This window comes from Garra rufa, chromosome 3, assembly GCF_049309525.1.
Source record: "Garra rufa chromosome 3, GarRuf1.0, whole genome shotgun sequence".
Taxonomy (NCBI): domain Eukaryota; kingdom Metazoa; phylum Chordata; class Actinopteri; order Cypriniformes; family Cyprinidae; genus Garra; species Garra rufa.
In genome coordinates, this window is record NC_133363.1 from 2,132,290 (window position 1) to 2,158,502 (window position 26,213).

Below are 26,213 nucleotides of genomic sequence, written 5' to 3' on the forward strand. Positions count from 1 at the left end.
ATATGTTTATATTTTAACAGGCCATTTTGAAATGCCAGGTAAATTTCATTAGCTTGTTAGGCAATGTCACTTTCATCTGACATAGTAACTAATATGTGCCTTGACATTAGATTCTTAATGTCAAACTCTGTCATGTCGACGTGTCCGCCAGGTTACATATTCAGTGTGGACTTCATCAGGTCTACCTGTAATATATGAAAACAATAAATCAATAAAAATGTCTAAGGCAAAATTAAGGCATTTCAAGTTAGCTAGTGAGAAATTGATGTTTTACCATTAGCCCTGTGGCATTTGACTCCCAGAATGATGGACAGAAGTAAATATGGAATGGCTGCAAACACGCTACTGATCATTTTGAGGACTGAAATCTGATATTCTGTTTCTGACTCTGAAATATTTTAAATGCATGACATATATACACATGCATTACTATGTAGAATATCCTCAAATACTCAATGAAAATGTGAGATCGGTATTGCTTTAGTTCAGTCCTACCTGTGACTGAGACCCAGCTCTTTGGCGATTGTTGTCTCTCTGGGAATTTACAGTAGTAGAAACCCTCATGTGACTTTGAGACAGAAGGAATAGTCATCTTATCATTTGTAGTTTGGTTGTGAATGAGGGATCTGTCTTTATAGAAAACAGCACTGAGGTTTGAGGAGTTTGCATTTCGCTGTAAACACTGTAGATTCAGAGGATCTCCTTCATTTAAAGGATAAACAGAGCTTGCCAGGATCACATCAACATCTGAAACAATGTTTAAACAACAAGGACAAAACTGTAAACAAAATCTGTAGAAATTACAGTATTACTGGCAGCTGGTTGCCAGTAACTTACTGTAGATTTAAATTTATGCTATTTACTGGCAACAGTTTGTTCAAAGTTAATTGAACATTAAACATTAACAAGTCTTTATCTTTACAGAATAAAACTAAAATAACAGCCTCATGCAAAGCATTCTGGGAACCAAAATCTGAAGGAAAAAAACAGAAAAAGGTTAAGGTTTCTGGTTCCCAGAATGCTTTGCAGTAGGTTGTTATTTTATAGTTTTATTCTGTAAAGACAAAGACTTGTTAATGTTTAATGTTCAATTAACTTTGAACAAACTGTTGCCAGTAAATAACATAAATTAAAAATCTACAGTAAGTTACTGGCAACCAGCTGCAGAACTACAGCAAATTTTTTACAGTGTGTGCTTATTACATAAATCGTATATTTTAAAAGAATAAGCTTCAGTGTGAACTAATTTTCATGTTTTCTGACAGTTAATTGCATGTTATTTATCACTAATGATAAATGAGTGCTTTTGACCCACTTAAGCAGGACTAAAGTACATCTTTATGTCTTGTCCTTGAAATATATTTAAAGTACTGATAAATGTACTGACAAGCATTTATTACTCTTCTTACTCATTTAAGTGGCATTTTATTTCATAAATATTATATTACTTGCAAGTAAACTTTTTAAAAATATATACTTTTAAGATTTTAAGTACACTACAAGTGCACATCTGATACATTTAAGCTTACTTCTTTTTCGAAAGGCGAAGTTGGTCTTTGCAAAATCAAGTGACTGACCATGTACTGTGATGTTCACAGGTTGACTCTTCTCTCCAGACTCAGACTGGCACCAATAAACACCAGTATCAGATGTCTTAAGAGAGCTGATTTTACATGTAGATCCTGTTTCTGTCCCCCAGTGTGAAGATGAACAAACTTCCAGCCTTTCGCCGTATCTTCTCAGTCTCCATCCGGAGCCCCTCTGGTCCTCACAGCTCAGGAACAAAGAGTCAGAGAGAAAGTGTTGAGATCTGCTTGGACTGATGGTCGGAGACGCTCCGGGCTGTTTAGCTGAAAACATACAGTAATTTTAAGCAAGTTAAGTCTATTTTGGACAAAATGAATGCACAATCGGCCATTCCACTATTCCTATGCAGCGCTAATGTTTGTCTTTCAGTTTTTATTTTTTGTTTGTTTATTTGTTGTTTATTGTGAAGGAGGAACAAAAAAGTTCAAGAAAATCTCAATCAGAAAGAAAGATAAAATCAGTGTTGGTTAACCCTAGTGAAAAATAAATATACTAAAATGAATTTAAAATACAATAATATCATGCTACAGTAAGTATACTAAAAATAAATTTACATCTTATGTACTTAATAAAAATGCCATGTAATTGTACTTTAAGTATACTAATCTGGTGTATTTAAGGTCTGCTAAAATGGTACTTAATGCATGTTAATTGTGCGGAAGTAGTGCTGAAATCCAACTTAAGATATACTTAAGTGTATTTGACTGTGCTGAAGTGAAACAATTGCAAGTATACTTAGGTACACTTTAAATAATATCTGTCTTGAAATGCAAAATATTTTTTTTTTAAAATCAGACCGTTCTTATCAACAGTGACATTAAAACATATTTTAGGCGTAATATTAGGAAATGTGCAGAGTGCACACACACTACTTCAAATAAAGTTTAATTACAATTTTTATATTAGTAAGTCTCGAGCGATATGTCAGTAAATATGTTAATAGACTTGAACTACCTAGGTTACGTATGTAACCCTAGTTCCCCTATGGAACGAGGCTGCGTCCCAAAACGCTTTGGGAATGCCATCAGTGAGACCATGCTCTGAAACATGTGTGTAAAGTGTTTGTGTCATGGGTGGATGACGTAGAGACCAGGAAGCTATAAAAGCATGTGCGAAGCTAGCACAACGCAGGGGCGCCAGAAGTATGGCTTGAAACGCAGCCTCGTTCCACAGCGAGAGTCGGCTGTGTCCGAAAAACGCTTTAGGAATGATGCAACAACGCCACCAGACTTGCATGCCCCTGTCTGTAGCACAGCTAAGGCAAAAGGACAGCAGAGCCCGGGGTGGCCTGAATGTCGAGGCCATAAAATCTCATGAAGGTGAGGGGCGTGGATTATCCCACAGCATTGCTGCAGATGTCAAAGAGATGGGAACTGACAAGAAGGCCTTAGAGGCCACCATACCTCTAGTGGAGTGAGCCTTGATCCCTAGAGGACTCATAGGCAAGGGAGATGGACTCCACTATATCCAACGATTCAGGGTCCACTTTGTGGTGGGAAGACCCTTCTTGGAAGGGCCATGACAAACGAAAAATTGGTCCGACCCCCACGATGGCAAGATAAGTGGTTCTCTGAACTGGAGATGCACACTTTTCTTGGCGTTCAGCCATAACCCCAGCTCTATCATGTGGACTAGCACAACATCTCGATGCTATGCTGCCATGAGCTCTGAGCTAAAATCAACCAATCGTCGATATAATTTAGAATGCGAATGCCTCACAGCTTCAGCGGCACTAGAGCGAAATCTATGCATTTAGTGAAAGTGTGGGGTGAGAGAGCCAGACCGAAAGGAAGAACCCGGTATTGGTACGCTTCGCCCCCGAAAGCGAACCTCGGGAACTTCCTATGCTGAAGTAGGATTGAGACATGAAAGTATGTGTCCTTTAGATCTTGCACAGCAAGTTTCAAGGTCAACATTTTGAACGCTTGTGCATGACAGTGCTGTTCAGTACGCAAAGATAAACTGGTAAAAGCAGGTAAACTGGTCCAAAATGAAGAGTTCTATGGACATGAATACTCACGGGTGACCCAGAGCAGCTGAGTGTAGCTGTATTCAGTGTAATAAGCTCCTCTCTCTGCTCGGCATGCGTAAACTCCTGAGTGTTTCACAGCAGTAGGACTGAGAGTGTAAGAGCCTTCAGCTCCTCTACTGCTGTCTGACAGAAGCTCATGATCATCTCTGAACCAGCTGAATGTCCAACCTCTGGACGAGCTTCTCACCGCACACACCAGAGTTAATGAGTCCCCTTCAGCCAGCCAGTTCTGAGAAATCTTCAAAACCGCCTGGGCTCTGTCTGTCGATTGAAAAACAAGGCGTTATGCTCCACAGTAAATAGTTTGGACAACAGTGACAATGTTATGTACCAAAAGACAGCCTATGAGAGCAGGAGTGGACATAAACATGCATTATATGGAAGCCTGTTACTGCCACTGAATAATAAATGAAAAAGTTAATTGTGACATTAAGATATAAAATTGCAATTATGACTTCATATAATTTCAACTTTGTTTTACAATTCTGACTTCTTTTCTTAAAAAGGTGAGATATAACTGCAAGTTAAAATGTCAAATTGTCAGAGAAAAACCCTGACTTAACCCTGAAGAAAAAGTCAGAATTGAAAGCTGCAGTTTTGAGGGGAAAAAAATTATCCTGCGTCTTTTGTAGCATCTGGCCCATGACACAACATTCATAAATTGCAGTGCTTAAGTCAAAAGTTCTTGAGAGCTTGCGTTTAGAAAGTGCAAATTTTATACATTTAAGATATTTCTTAAAAAAAAAAATACGATTCAAAGTACTTTAAAAGATATTTTGATATAAGCCAAGAGGAGACTGGTAAACAAACGCTGGTTTTCACCGCACATGTGCAACGTGTACTTTCTGTGGAGCCGCTTTTGTGTACAACAGTGAGCGCAAGCTAGATTAAAGTGATTGTTATGTTTTAAATACTGATCATTTTCTTACAAAAACACATCCCTTCACCACAGAAGGCCTTTATTCACCCGGAGCTGTGTGGGGCACTTTTTATTATGGGTGGATGCACTTTATTGGACTTGTTTTGGACTGATGAAGAGAAGCACCTGCCCATTCCATTAGAAAGCTTGAAGGAGCCAGGACAATTTTTTATTTAACTCCGATTGCATCCATCTGAAAGAAGGAAGTCATATACACCTAGAATGCATGGAGGATGAGTAAATAATGGGCTCATTTTCATTTTTGGGTAAACTAACCCTTTAAAGATGACCAATTTTACCCTTTTTATGACCCCAGAGTGTGTATATAAAGTTTTACCCTAAATATCTGACAGATAATGTTGTATAGCTTGTTAAAATTACTTTTAGGGTATGAGCCAAAATGCATGGTTTTTGTGTTTGTCCCATTAAATGCAAATGAGCTGGTGCTCCCGGAGAAGAGGGCAGAGCTTCAAGAGCTAAACTACAAAACAAAACAGGACAATCTGGAGTGCCATGAAGCTCTTTTAGAAAGACAATTTGGAGAACAAATGCCTGATAGATACTTTGTCCGGGGCTGACGTTCACGCATGAAGTATTGGTTTTGATCCATAAACATATAGGGGACCTTACGTTTTTTTTTTTTCTTCTGGACATTTCCTTCGAAAATTCAATTTAACCACAATGTCCTCAGCATCTCAGATGGAGGGTGTCTGTGGAGACTCCTATGTTCGTTAGTGCATCCCAAAACACAACACTTGTAATGTCTCTTTGGCACTGATATTGTATATTTTCAGCAACTACAGCAAGAAAACAGTAATTGCGGACTGCTGCTTCTCACTCAGGGCTGTGTCTATGCTTACAGGGCAGAGTTTTTCACAAATGGGTGGAGATTTTTCCCAACTATGTGTTCATAGGGAGAAATCTGAAATGGCTTGTTCTGAGAGACTGTTTATGATTTATTAGGATTATTAAAAAAAATAAAAAATAAAAATGAGTGGGTGGATTTTTACTATTATAAGCTGGTTGTTTTCACACACTGCGCCACAAAACTGTGCCCAAATACCTTATAAAAGTGATTTTTGCATAATAGGTCCTTTTTAAAGCTGTAGTGTGTCAATTCTGTATTACTTGAGGCACTAAATGGAATCGCAAAAAAACAATTTTTCATTCATTAATAAATGTATGGGTTCAGACAGTTTTCTTAAACACTCCTCCCATCAACCAATACAGATAGCCCAGCCTCAAACTCATGGCATTGGTTGCAGCAACATCACTGTGTCAGGATGCAAAACCAGATAAAGCAGTGTTGAAATGCCACCTAGTGGTTACTACTGAAATTAAATGGTGTTTACATACTGTGTTACAGTCAGTAAAACACTCACCTTCCACTTTGACTGAAACTGCTTTACTCTTCTGGGATGTCTTTGGTCTGCTCTCTCTTTCTCCCCAACACCAATATTTATCCTGATCAGATTCAGAAACACTTTTAATAGTGAGAGTCTCTGCACTTGTGTTTTCTTCGTCTGCAGTGAATGCGCTGCTGTATTTAGACCAGTGGAATCTCCAGTCCCTGTAGTGAGACTCTATGGCACATTTCAGAGAGATCGTCTCGCCAGTGAACACAACCCTGTCTGGATCAGCTGTGACTGAAGCTCTGGGTAAATCTATGAACACAAGAACCATCTGTAAGTGTATAAAAGAAATAAATGTTTGTACTTGAACGCTGATGTTAATAGATGTTAATAGAACCTGATACAGTCAGTGTAACAAAGTCACTGATCTCTGATATGCCCGAGTCTCGTGTCTTCTGTCCTCTACAGCTGTATTTACCAGCGGCAGACTCATCAGATATGAATTCGTACACTCTCTCGATGCTGATGGGGAGCACGGAACCATTTTTATACCAACTGTATGTCCAGTCAACACCACTGTCCTCTATGGCACATCTGAGAGTGACAGTCTCTCCACTGAAGACGTGATCGCTAGGTGTTACAGTCACTTCAGCTTTTGGACTAGCTGAAAATTAAAAAATGAAGCCATGCTGAAAAAAAAAAAACCAGCTAAAACCAGCCTAGGCTGGTTGGCTGGACTTAGCTGGTTTTAGCCGGTCTCCCAGCCTGACCAGCTAAGACCAGCCTGGCCAGGCTGGAAAAAGTGGCCAAAACACCTCTAAAACCAGCCTCCTGACCAGCTAAAACTAGGCTGGTTGACCTGGTTTTAGATGTTTTTTTTTTTTTTTGTTTTTTTTTACCAGGGATAGTTGACTTTTTTTTTTTTTTTTTTTTTACAATTGTACTGTTCAGAAATTCCTTTATGTAATTTGGTGTACAAAAATAACCAGCATTGTCGTGATATGTAAATAATTAATCTTGAATATGATGCAGTTCATGTGGAGGCCACGGGGTGGCGCAGTAAATAAAAAAGGTGGTGTCAGAACATGGTGTAAATCAGTAAGTACTGGAAACATGGAAGTATTAAGCCACCCGCTGGATTTGATATACAGCACGGGAACCTGTGGAAAATATAACCTGTGAGAGGTACAATTTTTTTTCACGTGTATGCAAGGGGACATGTCATTTTGGCAGTATCTCACTAAGTTAATACTAATGGCAAAATCGGACAGTTGCAAGAATCCCTTATTAGAGATCGAGTTGAGATACATATCGTTAAGAGAGGTTGACATAACTCATAAAGCAACACAGCTTCGCGTCGCGGCAGAAACGCAAATTAAAAAAAAAAAATGCATGAAGTGGATCAAGCCTCTGCACGTGAAAGCAAGCATGTAGATGTCATGAAACATTAGCAGACACGAAAAAAGACCACCAAAATAAAACGAAAGTGAGTGAAAAAACAAAACAAAGCAAGCACATTTGATTGCAAACGATGTGGAACTGAGCATACATCGCGTGCATGTTCTGCGTATGGCAAACAATGTAAACATTGCAAGAAAATGAATCACACAGGAAGTGTAGACCGCGGGAAGTGCACGCAGTAGATGATAAGACACGGATCAGTAAGCAAGTCTTTTCGTTGGAGCTGTGCATACAAACACACAGTCACAAGCAGATGAATTATTTACATATCACGACAAGCATGCTGTATTATCACTGAATTTTAGATTCAATCTTTTTGTCAACTTGTTTTCTTTAATTAGCTCAGGTCGTCATTTACCTCACTGATCTGAGCTCATGCACCTCGTTTTTGAGTGAAAATGTTATTTTGGCAAAGTTCACTCCAATATTTGGTAATAATGCATAATGGGATTTCTTTGTAAACTGGGCCCAGTTTTTCAAAAGTAATCCAGAGGGATTTTGGATCACGGATTGGATCAAATCTTGGAAATAGGTTGTGCAAAAGTAAAAGAGGGATTTAGAATTAAGATCAGACCATGTAATCCAATCTTACATTTGATTTGGATCAAACCTGCCCTTTGGGTTATTCAAAACTTTGAACTCAGATTGGGATCTATTTGATCCAAAATAAAAAATAAAATAAAAAACTGATTATCCTGATCCCATCAGAAGGGTGGATTCATCTGTGATTTTTTGAACCAAATAAAATTTAAAAAAAAAGTTTTATTTTTTATATGAATGATCACAAACTTAATGGTTACTGATGATATGTAAATTCCTTCATATTTGAAGCCTATATGAAGCATGTCACATCTAATGAGATATGGTAAACAACAACAATGCATGCAAGGATTATGTTGCTTGCCACCTTGGGTTGCACTTGCAAGTAGTTAAGACATTTAAATTAAAATTAAAACAATTAAAACAAACAATGGCTATTTGTGGCCACTGGTATTTTGCCTACCTGTTGTTCTTTGCTAAGCCAGTAGGCTACACTGTTGGTTCCATTTAAGGCTCTGGTAAACAGGATTTGGTAATGCTGAAATTTGGTATTTGGATCACAGTGATCCAACCCAATGTTCCTTTAAAAAACTGTCATAAAAGTAAAATAGATCAGTTAATCCTGGATAGCAAAACATGGGATTTCCAAATCCGGACCAATTTGATCCAGATTAAATTTTTTGAAAAACTGGGCCCTGGTCATTTTTTAGAAGGTTGTGTTACTCTGTGTGAATCCTCTTTGGGTCAAAATGACCACACCAACTTGAAAATAAATAAACATTATATAAAAGACAAACATTCTAATTTATCATTTCTTAAGATGGGGAACTGCTGTATGTAAACATTTTACTTTAAACAACACTCCCAAGAAATTGGGAGATACTAATGAATAGCATAGTAATAGTATTTAAAGTTTTTTGCAATTGCTTGTGCAATCTGGAACACAATGTTGCTATAATTATTGCACTAATAATAGCATGCAATGTGTGTAACATGAACGCTATAATATAAATACACTGTATATGTGTATGTGTATATTATCAGTAAGTCAGGGCAACGTGATTTTCCATTTCTTTAACTCATCAAATTAACTAAAATGAGCAAAATGCAATTCAATATTTACATTTTAAATTGAAGTAGTGCATTTTTGCTTTACATTAAAACTTTTGTAAAATAAATGAATATAAATAATGTAAATAATGCTCCTATTTCTTGGTTACAGCGCATAATATAGTAATATTTATGTATGCAAATTAAGTGTACAAGAATATTTTTAGAAACTGAAATTAAAAATTACCTTGAGTGTGTTGAGAGAGAGCAAGTGACAGCAGCACTAAAAGAAGAGAAACCCACATGAGGCATTTCCATTCACTTGGTATTTTACCAATTCATTTATTATGCATGGAACTTCATGAACACTTTATGGATTATGGACTCGACTCCACACAAACATTTAAAAATAAATTTTAAGCATAAACTACCTCTATATACTATTGATTTTTTTTAGTTTTCACCACAATTACTGAAAAAATAAATGATTTCCTCATGGCTGTTTTAATATGATTAGAGTTCTTTGCTTACTTATACTGCAGGTTATTAATAAAACACATTGTGCCTTTTTCAGCTGAAAACTTCCTGGCCTTAAAAAAAAAAAAAAAAAAAGCTGCAAATTCCATGATTGATGAATTTCTGATCAACATTCAAGTCGAATGCTTAGAGAGACCGAGTGTAATATTTATAAAAAACTAAAATAATATTTAATAGATAAAATAATAGAAATAGAAATGAATACTTACAGAGCATTAACAGAAGTGTACCAAGTTCCATGGTATCCTATTAATAACGGACTTTTAAGGACAAGTCTTGTGATTTAAGAATCACACGCGAGGCAGTTTGCAAAAAGGAAAGATGTAGAAGTAATCTTGCAGTCTGTAACTGTGCAAACTCACAGGTCTCATTCTGGACAAAGAGCGAGAGATGCAGGAAGTATGATGTCACTGGAAATGAGCCGAGGTGTGAATGGCCTGCATGCTTTTATGTGTTTGTTTTTTAGCAGCCAAGCATCGAAGGTGCGCAGGCACCTATGTTGTATCCGTTGGCGTTCTTGTTTTAATTCTTCTTCCTCTCTTGAGTCTATGGAAGCCCATTGAACCGCTTGCGGGAAAGTTGTGTAATTTGGCACACAGATAGAGGACAGTCACAACATTAACCATAATAGGCGGCTGCACATATGAAAAAAAACACCTAACCCTTAAAAAATTCTAACAAAAGGTTTCTCACCTGTTTTTTGTAGTATTAGGTGTCCTTAATAACATACTAAAAGTTTACCAAAGTTTGACCACTAGAAAGGTGTCATTTTCAAGATGGCGTCCAAGATGTGGAGAAACCCCTTAAAATATCCTAACTCCTTCATTATTTGACCTAGGCAAGTAATCTTGTTGTCTAACCCAATGTTTTCTGTGTCTATGAATCCGTTGGACTTGTCTAAATTGCACTGACATGATTACATACTTATGGAATACATGATGTTGTGATTACTGTAAGGTTTTATCTTTGTTTGGGGTGAACCAGTCATGTAACTCCTACTCAGTACATGTTTTGGACACATACAGCTTTTTTTTTTTTTTTTTTCTAAAACACAGACTTGACATTCAATGTAAAAGTTATTGCACCCAAAAGCTCCTTAAATTGGAGTTGTATAACTTTGATCATAAACAACTCTGAATTAGCCCGAACAGAGGCCTGTGTGTGTGAACCCTCTAAATGGTCACTTATTTAAAGTTGCTTTAATATATAATTGTACTTGTGATCACTTTCAGGTGCATCTCAATAAATTAGAATGTTGTGTTAAAGTTCATTTATTTCAGTAATTCAACTTAAATTGTGAAACTTGTGTATTAAATAAATTCATTACACACAGACTGAAGTAGTTTTAAGTCTTTGGTTCTTTTAATTGTGATGATTTGGCTCACATTTAACAAAAAACCCACCAATTCACTATCTCAACAAATTATAAGACCAATAAAAAAACCTTTTTAGTGAATTGTTGGCCTTCTGGAAAGTATGTCTATTTACTGTATATGTACTCAATACTTGTTTTGCTTTAATTGCTGCCTCAATTCAGCGTGGCATGGAGGTGACCAGTCTGTGGCACTGCTGAGGTGGTATGGAAGCCCAGGTTTCTTTGACAGTGGCCTTGAGCTGATCTGCATTTTTTGGTCTATTGTTTGTCATTTTCCTCTTGACAATACCCCACAGATTCTCTATGGAGTTCAGGTCTGGTGAGTTTGCTGGCCAGTCAAGCACACCAACACCATGGTCATTTAACCAACTTTTGGTGTATTTGGCAGTGTGGGCAGGTGCCAAATCCTGCTGAAAATTGAAATCAGCATCTTTAAAAAGCTGGTCAGCAGAAGGAAGCATGAAGTGCTCTAAAATTTCTTGGTAAACGGGTGCAGTGGACCAACATCAGCAGATGACATTGCACCCCAAATCATCACAGATTGTGGAAACTTAACACTGGACCTCAAGCTACTTGGGCTATGAGCTTCTCCCTTCCTCCAGACTCTAGGACCTTGCTCTCATCCGAAAAGAGGACTATGGACCACCGAGCAACAGTCCATTTCTTCTTCTCCTTAGCCCAGGTAAGACGCCTCTGATGTTGTCCGTGGTTCAGGAGTGGCTTAACAAGAGGAATATGACAACTGTGGCCAAATTCCTTGACACATCTGTGTGTGTAGTGGCTCTTGATGCCTTGACGCAAGTCTATTCCTTGTGAAGTTCACCCAAATTCTTGAATCGATTTTGCTTCACAAGCCTCTCAAGGCTGCAGTTCTCTCGGTTGGTTGTGCATCTTTTTCTTCCACACTTTTTCCTTCCACTTAACTTTCTGTTAACATGCTTGGATACAGCACTCTGTGAACAGCCAGCTTCTTTGGCAATGAATGTTTGTGGCTTACCCTCCTTGTGAAGGGTGTCAATGATTGTCTTCTGGACAACTGTCAGATCAACAGTCTTCACCATGATTGTGTAGCCTAGTGAACCAAACTAAGAGACCATTTTGAAGACTCAGAAAACCTTTGCAGGTGTTTTGAGTTGATTAGCTGATTTGCAAGTCAGCATATTCTAATTTGTTGAGATAGTGAATTGGTGGGTTTTTGATAAATGTTAGCCAAATCATTACAATTAAAAGAACCAAAGACTTATTCTACTTCAGTCTGTGTGCAATTAATTTATTTAAAGGGGTCATCAGACACAAAACTAACTTTTACATGTTGAATATTAATGTGTGTTGGTAGTTTGTGTACACAACCACCCTACTATGATAAAAATCCACCCAGTGGTATTTTTTTTTTATCTTTAAAAGTAATATCCCCTTTTTAAAATCGGGTCATTCGCAGCTTCTTGTCGTGACGGAACACCAACAGAGGGCACTCCCACGATATAGAGGTAGATTGACATGAACGTCTTACCTTAGATCCGCCCTCACCGAGCTGAAACAGTCCGACTCTGATCGCCATTGTGTCGACTTAGGTGCAGAGGAAGACTCTAATTGAGTGATTGAGGTGTTCTGTTGTTGGATGCAATAATGAACATAGCAGTATTCATTTGCTCCCGACATCTAAGCTGCTTAAGAGGTAGAGGACAACGTTACTTTAGTTTTTAAAAGGAAAGCGCCGATCCCAATCTACATGTGCATCTCTGTTCGTGTGAATCTTAATAATGTGCTCGTTGGCAAGTTTTGCCGATAAACACGGCTAAATGCAGCTAAACGCGGCTAAAGTAAACATTACAGCTCCTATTCCCTCAGCAGAGAGGGGCGGGGCGAGCAGAGCTCATTCGCATTTAAAGGGCCCATGCGATTAAATGAGCTGATATTTTGCAGAGCTGATTTTGACAAGGTAAAAGGGTGTTTTTTTTACACTACTATTGAGAATTTTTAACCAAAGTATATTACAGACTTTTCATTAAGACCCTAAAGAATCGTATGAACTTGTGGAAAATGGGCATCCGATGACCCCTTTAATACACGAGCTTCACAATTTGAGTTGAATTACTGAAATAAATTAACTTTTCCACGACATTTTAATTTATATATTTATATTTTAATTTTATAATTTACCTGTATCTGTCATGCAAATATGCTAATTAAAATATTACATGGCCAAAACATGTATCAGGCACCAGTATTCCTGGTCTAGGAGGAATACACAGGAGTAATGGTCATTTTAAGGACCTGATGGCCGCCATTTTGAAAATGGGACCTTTCTTGGAATCAAACTTTGGTAAACTTTTAGTATGTACATCTGATAGTACTGTAAACCACTGAGAAACCTTTTGTTAGAATTTTTTTGGGGTCAAACCATATTTGCAGCTGACTATAACGAGTTTGAAGTCTTCAACTTAATTTTAATCAATTTATGCTAATAACTTTTGAACTAGAAGGTCTAGAAGGAAAATTATTTTTTCCCCTCTGATTCCTTGGCTCATGCCGAGTCAAATAGACACCAAATTGTAAAAATCGTAAGGTTTTTTTTTTTTTTTTTTTTTGCTATTGTTAATAGTACTTTTTTTAGATGGTTTGTCTGATTTGTACCAAAATTGGCTCAGATCATCTTCAGACCATGTTGGCAAAAAGTTATGGAATTGAAGTTGATTTGTCAAACTGTGCTTGAATAACGTGGAAACGAATTCTATGAAAAGCACACAAAAATAGATATGAGGCTGTATCTCTGTAACAGTTTGGCATATTGATACCAAACTCGGTGTGTGACCTGGGGTTACCTGCAGTGTTTCATCACAGTGCCATCTAGTGGTCAAGAGAAATAAAAAATGGCTATTTTTGCTTACAACTTCTGGATGGTTTAACAAAAAATCACAAAACTGGCCAATTTTCCCATTTTGTGTCGAAATACGAAATGTTTTTTTTTTTTTTTTTTTTTTTAACGCATCAACAAATTTGCTGGAAAGATGCCAAACTGCATATCTCTGCTATATCTCTGCAAAGCTTTAACATATTTACACCAAACTTTGTACGTGCCATTGTCACCTCACACTGACCACACCACATCAATTGGATAACATAAAATTGCATAATTTATAGTTTTGATCTTTCATTCAAAAAATTCACATAATTCTAACCTGTCATTAAAGTAAAACAATTATTTGATTTGAAACATCTTTAGTTGATTGGAACTTCTTAATTATTGCCCTGATGGTGGGAATGGGGATTTTCAATGCTCTTTTCTTACAGCCACTTTCTATTTTGTGAAGCTCAACAAACTTGTTCTGCACATCAGAACTATATTCTTTGGTTTTATTCCTTGTGATGGTTCCTTGTGTTCCTCATATTTATAATCCTGTGGAACAGAAAGTCATGGCTGGACAATTTCATACTCATAGCCACCCTGGTGTGCTAAAAAAAATGTAATATGAATGGGAATATACTTCAGAGATATTTTACTTAGACAAATTCCTAGGGGTGCCAATATTTGTGGCCAGCGTGAACTAGAGAAAAACATTTATTTCGTAATGAGATTTCCCCCTCAGGTTCCATCGTTTTACTTAAAGGAAGGGTTGGAATTTTGTGAATTTTTCAAATGAAAGATCTAAAAGATAAACAATGCAGATTTATTTCCACAGTCACCTTTGCTCGTATTTTCCAAGGGTTCCAATATTAGTGGAGGGCACTGTACATATCAGCTATGCAATATCTGGCTAAACTTCCTGTCCACCATTTTGATTTATTTTGAAAACATACTTTTTTAAACTCCTCCAAGACGTTCGTCCGATTTTCACCTTAATTGAGCCAGATAAACTTCAGACTGTGCTGAAACAAAGTTTTGGATTTTGTGTCGATAGATAGCAATGCAACAAATTTGAGCCATGTTGCCAAATTGACACCTAACTTTGTGTGTGTCATTGTCACCTCACACTGAACACACCAGATCAATTTGATAACAGTGCCACCTATTGGATTGGACAAAAGTGATAATCCATTAAAGCATACTACTAGTAGTAGTTCTATACAAATTTTCAACCATTTGGACTAAAATCATCTTAAAATGGCTTCAATTTGGCTACTCCTATCAGTTGCTCTGATGCTTGCTACCTTGCCTGGTGCTTGGCCCCATAATTGCTGCTTGCAGCTATATTCTTGTTTCGATGCATTGGAAATAAAAGGCTTGTGGTTTACAAGTGTGAAAAACACAAGCCACAACACACTTATTTGTCTGTCTCTCTTCAGGGGTTTTGTTAGCATAAATGTTTGATTAAAGCTACGCTGTAAATAATGAGTGAGTACATCATAAATCATCTTCTATTTTATTTACCAATTTATTTATGTATTTATCTATTTTTCCCTAGACATCTTCAATCCATAAATCACTATATACATTACATATACACATATCGGCTATGATTGACTAGGTTCACAAACAGTGTTTAAGTTGGTAACTTTCCCTAAAATAATACTACTTATTTTGTTTGCCTATAAATAGTATTGCCATGTTATAGTGTCCACCATTATATAACTTAAAAGCAATTGTCATCAATGTCAAACAGTTTTAGCATTACTTTAAAACGGTTAGTTGCAGTGACTCTTACCAAAAAAGAAGTATACTTCAAATTGATTTCGTTAAGTATACTTAAATAAGGTTCAAATATATTTTTAAGTATATTTTATGTAGTAAGTATACAAATAGCAGTGTACTAGTAGTATACTTTTAAGTGTACTATTTCAATACTCCTTGGGACTATATTGGCCCCCGTTCTAGAATATAAAGTATACTTTTAAGTATAACAGTAACAGTAGTAAACTTTGAGTACACATCTAGTTTACATCTATGTTTTTAGTTTGTACTGCAAGTATACTAGTGAACAGGTATACTGATAGTTTACTAATTAAATACTTTTTTATGCATTTTTAGTACACTTTGAAGTATAGTTTCAGTAAACTACTAGTTTAGTAGTTTTAAACTGCAAGTATACTCGTAAGTTTTCTTTAAGTGAACTTTACATCATACTTTAAGTATACTACTATGTCCCTATTAATTTGTATATATTTTGTTATATGAATATCTGAACATACAAAACACCAAAAGAAAGAAAAGGGTATCTGCTTGTAAACAAAAACATTTTATTCTAGCGTCATGCATTGTTTTGTTTTTTTATATGTATATATAAACAATTGAATGTGGGTAAGTTTTATAAATAAAAATGTATAAATGAATAAACAATATTTTGAACAAAAAGCTAAAAACGTATATGGAGTTGATCAACACCCCAAAGTTTGACAGTCATTATTTCCTCTTCATGGGTTGACATTTTATTCCACTAGGTTACAGTTTTCCGTATCTATGGTTTTGATGCTGTTTTATGTCTGACGATTGTGTTAGATTACATGTGGAAGCATCTGTTGTTTCGGTTTCTTCTTCACTTGTGTTTTGGAAATTCTGTACAGAAAATGTGTAATAGTGCCCCTAGTGTATAACAATGAAAACACAGATTCTCAGAGCACAAGTAGAGCTCAAATATACTTAGACCTTTTCTAAGTACAAGTCAAGTATACTTAAATGTCATTTGAAGTATATTTCTGAGAAGTATATAAAGCACATTTCTGAGAACATAAAAAATAGACTGAAAGTATACTTTCATATTTTTATTAGTTTAAAAGACGTATATTAATAGCACGCTTGAATAAATGTCTTTTTCGTAAGGGGAATCAAAACAACAGCAGCATACTTACCAGCTCATGAGACATATTTCTCGGATATCCATCCTCCTTTCGTTACTGGGGTAGTTTTGATATTGTTAGTGAATACCACACTGATAAAGCGATCGTCCATAACCATGATCATAGCGTTATGGCTCAAAATATCAGAGCCAATGCACAACTTGTGTGATTAATGTTCCTCCGCAGTAACTTGTAGTTTTCTGCTTCAGCCGCTAAAAGGACAAAAGTTACAGAGCATAGCTTGAGGTTTTGACAAGAAGAGTACTTTTTAGCAATTAAAGCAAAGCAAGGTGTTTCGATTGCCACAATTTAATGAAATGCTTGCGTTTCTTGCACATTAGTACATTATATTTGTGAAATAAAGAAAAGAGAGGTTATTGTTGGTGTTTCAACTTTATTTCACATCTTTGCAGTTTCTAATTTCATGAAAAATTTCATTCACCACGGACAATCTGCCCTTATACTGTATTTGCCTTTATTTCTTTTATTACATACTTTGCATTTACAGTTTCTCTATATTCTGATTGTATTGGTATCTGTATATATGTACATTTGAAATGACTCGCATGAACACTGGTGAAATGGGACATTAAACGGAGCGATGGAGTAATTGTCGGCATGCCGCTTTTATAATCAGGCATGAATCAGTACAAAAGTGCAGTTTTATGAAGAAAAAAAGACAACGGTGGAGACAGACAGGGTCATCTACACACGCTAGGAAATGAAGCCAGAAAAAGGTGAAGAGACTCAGCATTTTCACTCCTTTAAAGTCCAGATGAGCTTTGTATGTGCAAGAAAATGGAGAAAATCCAGCATTCGGTAACTTCTGTAAATCCAGGCCAAACATTCAGCTTCAGCCTCATTCAAAGCAAACAAACAATAATTAAACAGACACATATGAATGCAAAGTGCATATTAACAATGCCATGTGTGACACAAAACTAAATGAAACATTTAAATGAATAATAATAATCCATACCCTGCCAGAAAGCAAGAACAGGATAAAGCAGGGGCACTTGAACAGTGTGTACAGCCCGCTTATAAGACAAAATTCATATATAAAATCAAATACAAAATTGTTCTGAAAAGCAGATGTTAATGCAAAAAAAATTAATATGGTGTAACAGGCAAGGATAGAAAACTACTACTCATACGTAAATCTGAATTCTAATTTGGGGGAAAAAATAATAAACAAATAAACATGCATACATTTTCAGACAGCTACATTGCTTATATCAGTTTCAATACCACCTTTATCATCAGTTTTCATTAAAAATAAACATTTGAGCGCTTTAATGTTTTCTCTATTTATTGATAGTATAGGCTATCATATTGGTTCAGCTCAATATCTCCACATTCATATATTTAACACACATTTATGCATTTCTTTGCTTGAAATACACTCTTGCAGTTGGTACAAGATTTCATCCATGCACTGCTGAAATCTGGATGAGAGTTTCAGCTAAAGAAGCAAATAAGGACATTGTGTTCTCTTCTCTAAAAATAAATTTAGTACAGCAACGAGATCGAAGCATTTCTATATTCAGTGCATGTGTTGCAAAGAAAGAGATACAACAACAAAAACATCATACAAAAATAAAGTCCTACTACACACTAGAGGGCAGTATTTGCTAAGGTAAAGATACACAGCAGCTGCGTCCAGATTTTCTGTCACGCCAAAAATGTCTTAAAAAGACAAATAAAAGTCTGCCTCCACAAATAAAATCACTATTTGGAATATGCTTTATGCTAGTGTACAGTATGTGAATATTCTTGATCAGTGAGTTCTCTGTTAGTTAGTAAATGCACTACATGTGTGTCTGTACAGATTACAAAGATCGAGTCATAAAGCACCATTCGTGTAACATGGACCGCGCTACTCTTAATAAATGCGTGTTTTTACATCTCTAGAATAAGTTTAGACAGCGCTAGCACATTAACACTCGTTCGTTACCAAAGGACTATTTGTTAGGCAAGTCATTATGCAAATATTTTGTCTTTGAATCTTACAGTAAAGCAAATGAGCACATCTTGACTTATTAGGCTACACATTTTCATGCATGCATTGCCTACTTGAAAATGTCGCTTCTAGCGCGTCACTAGCGTCTCCGATCTGGTTTCCAAACCTACATGGAGTGTGAACGCGGACTATTTAGGGAAATCACTGCACGTGGATTTAGCAGCGGGGAGTGCGATATATGTCTAATGTTTTCTAGGTTTTAACACATAACTACAGTCTATAAGCATCTACACATTTCCCTCGCGTTTATAATATCATTCAACGCGATGTTTCTATAAATGGTTGAGTAATAATGATTGGGGAAGCAACATGCAGTAATCATGCTCTCTTCTCCGGTGTGAAGGAGGCAGCAAGTAATCATTTTTACAATCAATACTGCAGCGCAAATACCTCTACACTGCTATTAAATCAACAAGATATTTCAAAAAGTAAAATGAAAGGATAGAAAGAAGAAGAAGGATGACATACCAAGTTAAATAATATGTTCGAATTCAATGCATCTGGCTACTTGGCCTCTTGACATACAGGCAAAATGTAAAGGAAAATATACATATCCTATAAATAGTGTTTTCTTTAATGAAACATTTCAGTGTGGCATCCTGGATCCTTAAAAACCCTTGGCCAATATATACTTTACACACTTTCACCGTGAACTGAAGCTAAACCAAGTCAAAGAGCCGTAATATCTCTGGAGGTGTTAGAACCACATTCAACATCTAAAATACATCATCAACCAGCACCTTGACATTTTTTAGCGTTAGGGAGCTAACGGTTCATAGATTCTCAGTTTTAGGGCCAGTTTAATTTTGTGCTCCATTTGAGTTAAATAAATGTTTATTTGCTAAATTATAAAGCTAGCTGGTTGTTTTATAGGTCATAATATGTGACCCTGGACCACAAAACCAGTCATAAGTACGCTGTAAAAAGTTTTCACCAGATTCAACTTAAAAACCTAAGTTCAGCAGCTGCCTTAAGATTTTAAGTCAAATCAGCTGTTCTTTAAGTTGATTTAACTTAAAATCTTAAGACAGCTGCTAAACGTAAGTTTTTAAGTTGAAACTGGTGAAAACTTTTTACAGTGTAGGGTATATTTGTAGCAATAGCCATTATTATTATTATATTTTTAGGATATTAAGTAAAGATCATGTTCCGTAAATATATCAAAACGTAATTTTTGATGAATAATATGCATAGCTAAGACCTTTTTTTTTTTTTTTTTTTTTTTGCACCTTCAGATTCTAGATTTTTAAAGTTGTATCTCAGTATACATCTATGGCTATCTTTCTTTCATTTACAAAAAAATAAATAAAAAATAACACTTATGACTGGTTTTGTGGTCCAAGGTCACATATGTGAAACATATTGTGTAAAATATGTTAAATAAATAAATACCATACAGTAATTGCAGAACATGCAGAATACATCATGCTTCTATGTACCACCACTACAAGAAAGTTAGTTTTCTTTTCATGTTCTTAACAAGATGTGTTTTAGCACACAAACCCTAGTAAAAAATAGATTTAAAATGCAGTATAAAATAAATAAGTATAGTTTAAGTCTATTAACATGTTTACTGATCAATAAGTAAACTTTATTTGGTGTACTACTTGTGCACAATGCACATTTCTTAATATTAAGCTTAGAATATGTTTTAATGTCACTGTTGTTGAGGATTGTATGACCTTTACATATTTTGTAAAGTGCACCTAAAGTATACTTGCAATAGTTCCATATTAGCACAATCAAATATACTTAAGCATATCTTTAGTTGGACTTCAGCACTACTTCCATACAATTAAAGTGCATAAAGTACAAAATTAGTTGTTCCAATTTAGCCTTTAGACTTTAAAAATACCAGTGTACTATACTAAGTACAATTTCAGGGTCTTTGTAAATGTATTTGTAGTATACTTGGCATTAAATAAATGTATTTTAAATACATTTTAGTATATTTATTTTTCACTAAGGAATATAATAGAAAGAATACAAGAATAAATCAGAAAATGAACATTTGCCATCAGCTCATGCAAAGTGAAAATCATTTTGGACACTGTATCTGTCATATCATGGAGTAATTGCTCCAAACCAGCGATTATTCAGCAGTGCAGCACATTCACAGCGTGAACAAACGGCCCACAGAGACTGAGAAATGAGCAAACGCTGCCTGCGATAATCACAGCGTCTGTCTGCGCAGAAATCCTCAGCGCTCCCTACAGAGTGAATAAAACAACCCAAAAATAATCAGAGATCATTCTGATCGCGGAGCTCCAGTCGCTTTGCCCTTTGGCTTTGACCACAACCGAGATGCACGTTGTTTGAAAGTAAATAAGAAACAAATCATAAATCTGTATAAAGGTTTAACACTGTGGTGATAAATCTCATCCAGTTCAAAGGATTCTTTACAGTAGAGTTTGCACCCAGTTATTGAACAATTTAAGTTTGGTGCATCGTTGCAACCCTGGTTTGACATCGTCTGACACGATCAATTGCATTCAAAAAAAGTTTACGTAATTATTAAAAAGAAGTTCTTTAAGAATACAAATTCATTTCTAAATCCAGACACATTTACTTCAGAAGGAAAAAAAAAGATTTAAGATATTAAAAAATATTGCCTAAAACAAGAAAAATATCTCTTTTTTTATAAATAAATTGATCAATCAATTATAGGGAAAACAAGATTTTATTTAACCCCACTGATAAATATTTATTTATTGCTTGAAGCAAAAATCAGGGTTATTAAAACTGAAACAAAAACTAAAATGGTAAAACATTTCTGTTAATTGAGAAAATAAAGGTTAACTTAAAATATCAATAAAATATAAAAGCTTTTTATTTCAGCTTGCTGGCAAGGCAACGTTTCTCATTTTAAAGCAGTTCAACTTTAAAACTAAAACTCTGAAACTGAAATAAAGATTAACCAGAAATTAGATTACAATTAGTTAACCTTAAGTAAAATTTAAAAAAGTCAAATTGTGAATAAAAACTATACTAAAATGACACTTGCATGAACTCAAACTCATTCATTCGTTCATTGAAGAAAACAAGACTCAAGTAACTTTAAGTAAATGCATCTGGATTTAAGAATGTTGAGATAAATGCATTGAAAAACAAGACAAAAATACTAAGAATATACCTTGAATTAATTACTGGCAAATAGTTTTTGTTTAATAATTAAAAATTCCCATAAACACACACACACACACACACACACACACACAAGGAGGCCGGGAACTCTGTCATAAGAAAATAAATGAATGCGGAGGTGAGGTAAAGTCAGCAGGAGCAGGGTTTTCTGTAAATGAGCCGTCAGATCGAGATGGGGCAGACGATGACCTTGTCCTCCAACAGGACGCTGACCACCAGGAAGACGATATAGAGCAGGAACATGATGAAGCCCAGCAGTTTGCTCATCTTCCACTTACAGGCGGCGATGGAGATGATGACGAAGAGGAGCATGATGAAGAGCAGCACGATGGCGCAGAACAGACCGTTACTACTCACCTGAACCGGGCTCATGTTGTTGATTATGGAGAACAGCAGCCATGGGAACGGTAACCTGGGAAACAAACAAATGCTCCTTTAGGACTCTGAACATCAGACGTACAAAACTAAACCAAGTTAACTGTATGATAATAATTTAGCAAATTTTTAATCATGTTAGAAACATACTAGCAACTTGTTAATCATGCTACAAACATGTTGGCAATTTGCTTTTCAAAGTTCAAAAGAACTGCATTTATTTTAAATAGAAATCTTTTGTCACATTATGAATGTATGGACTGTCACTTTTGATCAGTTTAATGCATCCTTTTTGATAAAAGTGTTACTTTCTTAAATAAAAACACAAACCGTACCCCACAGTGATGTCGAATATGTTGGAGCCCACAGAGCTGGACACGGCCATGTCTCCCAGACCCTTGCGGGCCACAATGACACTGGTGATCAGGTCAGGGATGGAGGTTCCCGCCGCTAAAATCGTGAGTCCCATGATCTCCTCAGTGATTCCTATAGTCTCTCCAACCTGCCGAGATATTAGCATAAAACTATCGGACCGATGTAGAGCTAACCTGGCACAAAAATATGGCCTCGAATCGTCATTGGGCTCAACATCAAAAACACACTGCTAGTGGAAGAATTTTATACAACTTTGTCAAGTTTAGTTCAAGAAATACAAGAAATGTTTTATTATATAATACATACAGTATGTACTGTATATAAGAAAGGTATTTCTACATCCTTTATTTCAGATGATATCAAATACAGTCGAGTTCAAAAGTTTACACCCCCTTCAGAATCTGCAAAATGTTGTTTTACCAAAATAAGAGGGATCATACAAAATGCATGTTATTGTTTATTTAGTACTGACCTATATAAGATTTCACATTTAAGCATGTTTCAAATCAAGTCTTAGTTTGTTTCAAGTCAAGTCTAAGTCTGTTTCAAGTCAAGTCTGTTTCATGATAATAATAGCTGAATTTATAAAAAATGACCCAGTTCGAAATCCTTTCAGAATCTGCAAAATGTTAATTATTTTACCAAAATAAGAGAGATCATACTGTAACATGGGGTTTGGGATTTGTTTGGGGGTTCTGTTCAATGTGTCATGTTCTCATTGGTTCTTCTAGTCGTATCTTGTTTTTCATTAGTTGGTTTGTCATGTGACCTGCATTGTTTGCTATAAGTAGCCCTCATGTTGCCATTGTCTCTTGTCATGTATTGAAGTTGTAACTTCCTGCTAGTGAGTCTGTTTCAAGTCTAGTCTAAGTCTGTTTCAAGTCGAGTCTAAGTCTGTCTCAAGTCAAGTCAAGTCTAAGTCTGTTTCAAGTCAAGTCTGTTTCAATTCGAGTCTAAGTCTGTTTCAAGTCAAGTCTGTTTCAAGTCAAATCTGTTTCATGATAATAATAGCTGAATTTATAAAAATGACCCAGTTCGGAATCCTTTCAGAATCTGCAAAATGTTAATTATTTTACCAAAATAAGAGAGATCATACTGTAACATGAGGTTTGGGTTGGTTGGTTTGTGTCATGTGACCTGCATTGTTTGCTATAAGTAGCCCTCATGTTGCCATTGTCTCTTGTCATGTATTGAAGTTGTAACTTCCTGCTAGTGAGTCTGTTTCAAGTCTAGTCTAAGTCTGTTTCAAGTCGAGTCTAAGTCTGTCTCAAGTCAAGTCAAGTCTAAGTCTGTTTCAAGTCAAGTCTGTTTCAATTCGAGTCTAAGTCTGTTTCAAGTCAAGTCTGTTTCAAGTCAAATCTGTTTCATGATAATAATAGCTGAATTTATAAAAATGACCCAGTTCGGAATCCTTTCAGAATCTGCAAAATGTTAATTATTTTACCAAAATAAGAGAGATCATACTGTAACATGAGGTTTGGGTTGGTTGGTTTGTGTCATGTGACCTGCATTGTTTGCTATAAGTAGCCCTCATGTTGCCATTGTCTCTTGTCATGTATTGAAGTTGTAACCTCCTGCTAGTGAGTCTGTTTCAAGTTTAGTCTAAGTCTGTTTCAAGTCGAGTCTAAGTCTGTTTCAAGTCAAGTCTAAGTCTGTTTCAAGTCTAGTCTAAGTCTGTTTCAAGTCGAGTCTAAGTCTGTTTCAAGTCAAGTCTAAGTCTGTTTCAAGTCTAGTCTAAGTCTGTTTCAAGTCAAGTCTAAGTCTGTTTCAAGTCTGTTTCAAGTCAAGTCTAAGTCTGTTTTAAGTCAAGTCTGTTTCATGATAATAATAGCTGAATTTATAAAAATGACCCAATTCGGAATCCTTTCAGAATCTGCAAAATGTTAATTATTTTACCAAAATAAGAGAGATCATACTGTAACATGGGGTTTGGGTTGGTTGGTTTGTGTCATGTGACCTGCATTGTTTGCTATAAGTAGCTCTCATGTTGCCATTGTCTCTTGTCATGTATTGAAGTTGTAACCTTCTGCTAGTGAGTCTGTTTCAAGTTTAGTCTAAGTCTGTTTCAAGTCGAGTCTAAGTCTGTTTCAAGTCAAGTCTAAGTCTGTTTTAAGTCTAGTCTAAGTCTGTTTCAAGTCAAGTCTGTTTCAAGTCTAGTCTAAGTCTGTTTCAAGTCAAGTCTAAGTCTGTTTCAAGTCAAGTCTAAGTCTGTTTTAAGTCAAGTCTGTTTCATGATAATAATAGCTGAATTTATAAAAATGACCCAATTCGGAATCTTTTCAGAATCTGCAAAATGTTAATTATTTTACCAAAATAAGAGAGATCATACTGTAACATGGGGTTTGGGTTGGTTGGTTTGTGTCATGTGACCTGCATTGTTTGCTATAAGTAGCTCTCATGTTGCCATTGTCTCTTGTCATGTATTGAAGTTGTAACCTCCTGCTAGTGAGTCTGTTTCAAGTTTAGTCTAAGTCTGTTTCAAGTCGAGTCTAAGTCTGTTTCAAGTCAAGTCTAAGTCTGTTTCAAGTCAAGTCTAAGTCAAGTCTGTTTCATGATAATAATAGCTGAATTTATAAAAAATGACCCAGTTCGAAATCCTTTCAGAATCTGCAAAATGTTAATTATTTTACCAAAATAAGAGAGATCATACTGTAACATGGGGTTTGGGATTTGTTTGGGGGTTCTGTTCAATGTGTCATGTTCTCATTGGTTCTTCTAGTCGTATCTTGTTTTTCATTAGTTGGTTTGTCATGTGACCTGCATTGTTTGCTATAAGTAGCCCTCATGTTGCCATTGTCTCTTGTCATGTATTGAAGTTGTAACTTCCTGCTAGTGAGTCTGTTTCAAGTCTAGTCTAAGTCTGTTTCAAGTCGAGTCTAAGTCTGTCTCAAGTCAAGTCAAGTCTAAGTCTGTTTCAAGTCAAGTCTGTTTCAATTCGAGTCTAAGTCTGTTTCAAGTCAAGTCTGTTTCAAGTCAAATCTGTTTCATGATAATAATAGCTGAATTTATAAAAATGACCCAGTTCGGAATCCTTTCAGAATCTGCAAAATGTTAATTATTTTACCAAAATAAGAGAGATCATACTGTAACATGAGGTTTGGGTTGGTTGGTTTGTGTCATGTGACCTGCATTGTTTGCTATAAGTAGCCCTCATGTTGCCATTGTCTCTTGTCATGTATTGAAGTTGTAACCTCCTGCTAGTGAGTCTGTTTCAAGTTTAGTCTAAGTCTGTTTCAAGTCGAGTCTAAGTCTGTTTCAAGTCAAGTCTAAGTCTGTTTCAAGTCTAGTCTAAGTCTGTTTCAAGTCGAGTCTAAGTCTGTTTCAAGTCAAGTCTAAGTCTGTTTCAAGTCTAGTCTAAGTCTGTTTCAAGTCAAGTCTAAGTCTGTTTCAAGTCTGTTTCAAGTCAAGTCTAAGTCTGTTTTAAGTCAAGTCTGTTTCATGATAATAATAGCTGAATTTATAAAAATGACCCAATTCGGAATCCTTTCAGAATCTGCAAAATGTTAATTATTTTACCAAAATAAGAGAGATCATACTGTAACATGGGGTTTGGGTTGGTTGGTTTGTGTCATGTGACCTGCATTGTTTGCTATAAGTAGCTCTCATGTTGCCATTGTCTCTTGTCATGTATTGAAGTTGTAACCTTCTGCTAGTGAGTCTGTTTCAAGTTTAGT

The 26,213-nt window shown here is 35.9% G+C and overlaps 2 protein-coding genes across 4 annotated transcripts in view; both read right to left on the minus strand.

Annotated features, from left to right (window-relative positions):
• Positions 1–251: 251 nt before the first annotated feature.
• On the minus strand, positions 252–9,718 carry LOC141332526 (Fc receptor-like protein 5). Its single transcript, XM_073837655.1, has 7 exons — positions 9,709–9,718; positions 6,288–6,554; positions 5,921–6,202; positions 3,608–3,880; positions 1,578–1,850; positions 496–747; positions 252–388 (listed from the first exon to the last, which is right to left on the minus strand). Exons 1-7 carry the CDS (start codon positions 9,716–9,718, stop codon positions 252–254), a joined length of 1,494 nt encoding a protein of 497 aa, XP_073693756.1.
• Positions 9,719–16,999: 7,281 nt separating this feature from the next.
• LOC141330819 (sodium/potassium/calcium exchanger 2) overlaps positions 17,000–26,213 on the minus strand; it is a 73,681-nt gene continuing 64,467 nt past the window's right edge. For all 3 annotated transcript variants that reach the window (XM_073835580.1, XM_073835581.1, XM_073835579.1), the window contains 2 exons: positions 22,500–22,666; positions 17,000–22,201 (listed from right to left, as the gene is read on the minus strand). In XM_073835580.1, coding sequence (XP_073691681.1) covers positions 21,952–22,201; positions 22,500–22,666 — 417 coding nt within the window. In that variant the 3' untranslated portion in view covers positions 17,000–21,951. The remainder of the gene's footprint in view (positions 22,202–22,499; positions 22,667–26,213) is intronic.

Excerpts from the sequence above, each read along its gene's own strand:
- LOC141332526 (XM_073837655.1), bottom strand. Across the intron at positions 6,203-6,287 it reads TGTTACACTGACTGTATCAG|ATTTACCCAGAGCTTCAGTC; the intron begins GTTCTATTAACA and ends TTGTGTTCATAG. Across the intron at positions 3,881-5,920 it reads AGTTTCAGTCAAAGTGGAAG|ACAGAGCCCAGGCGGTTTTG; the intron begins GTGAGTGTTTTA and ends TTCAATCGACAG.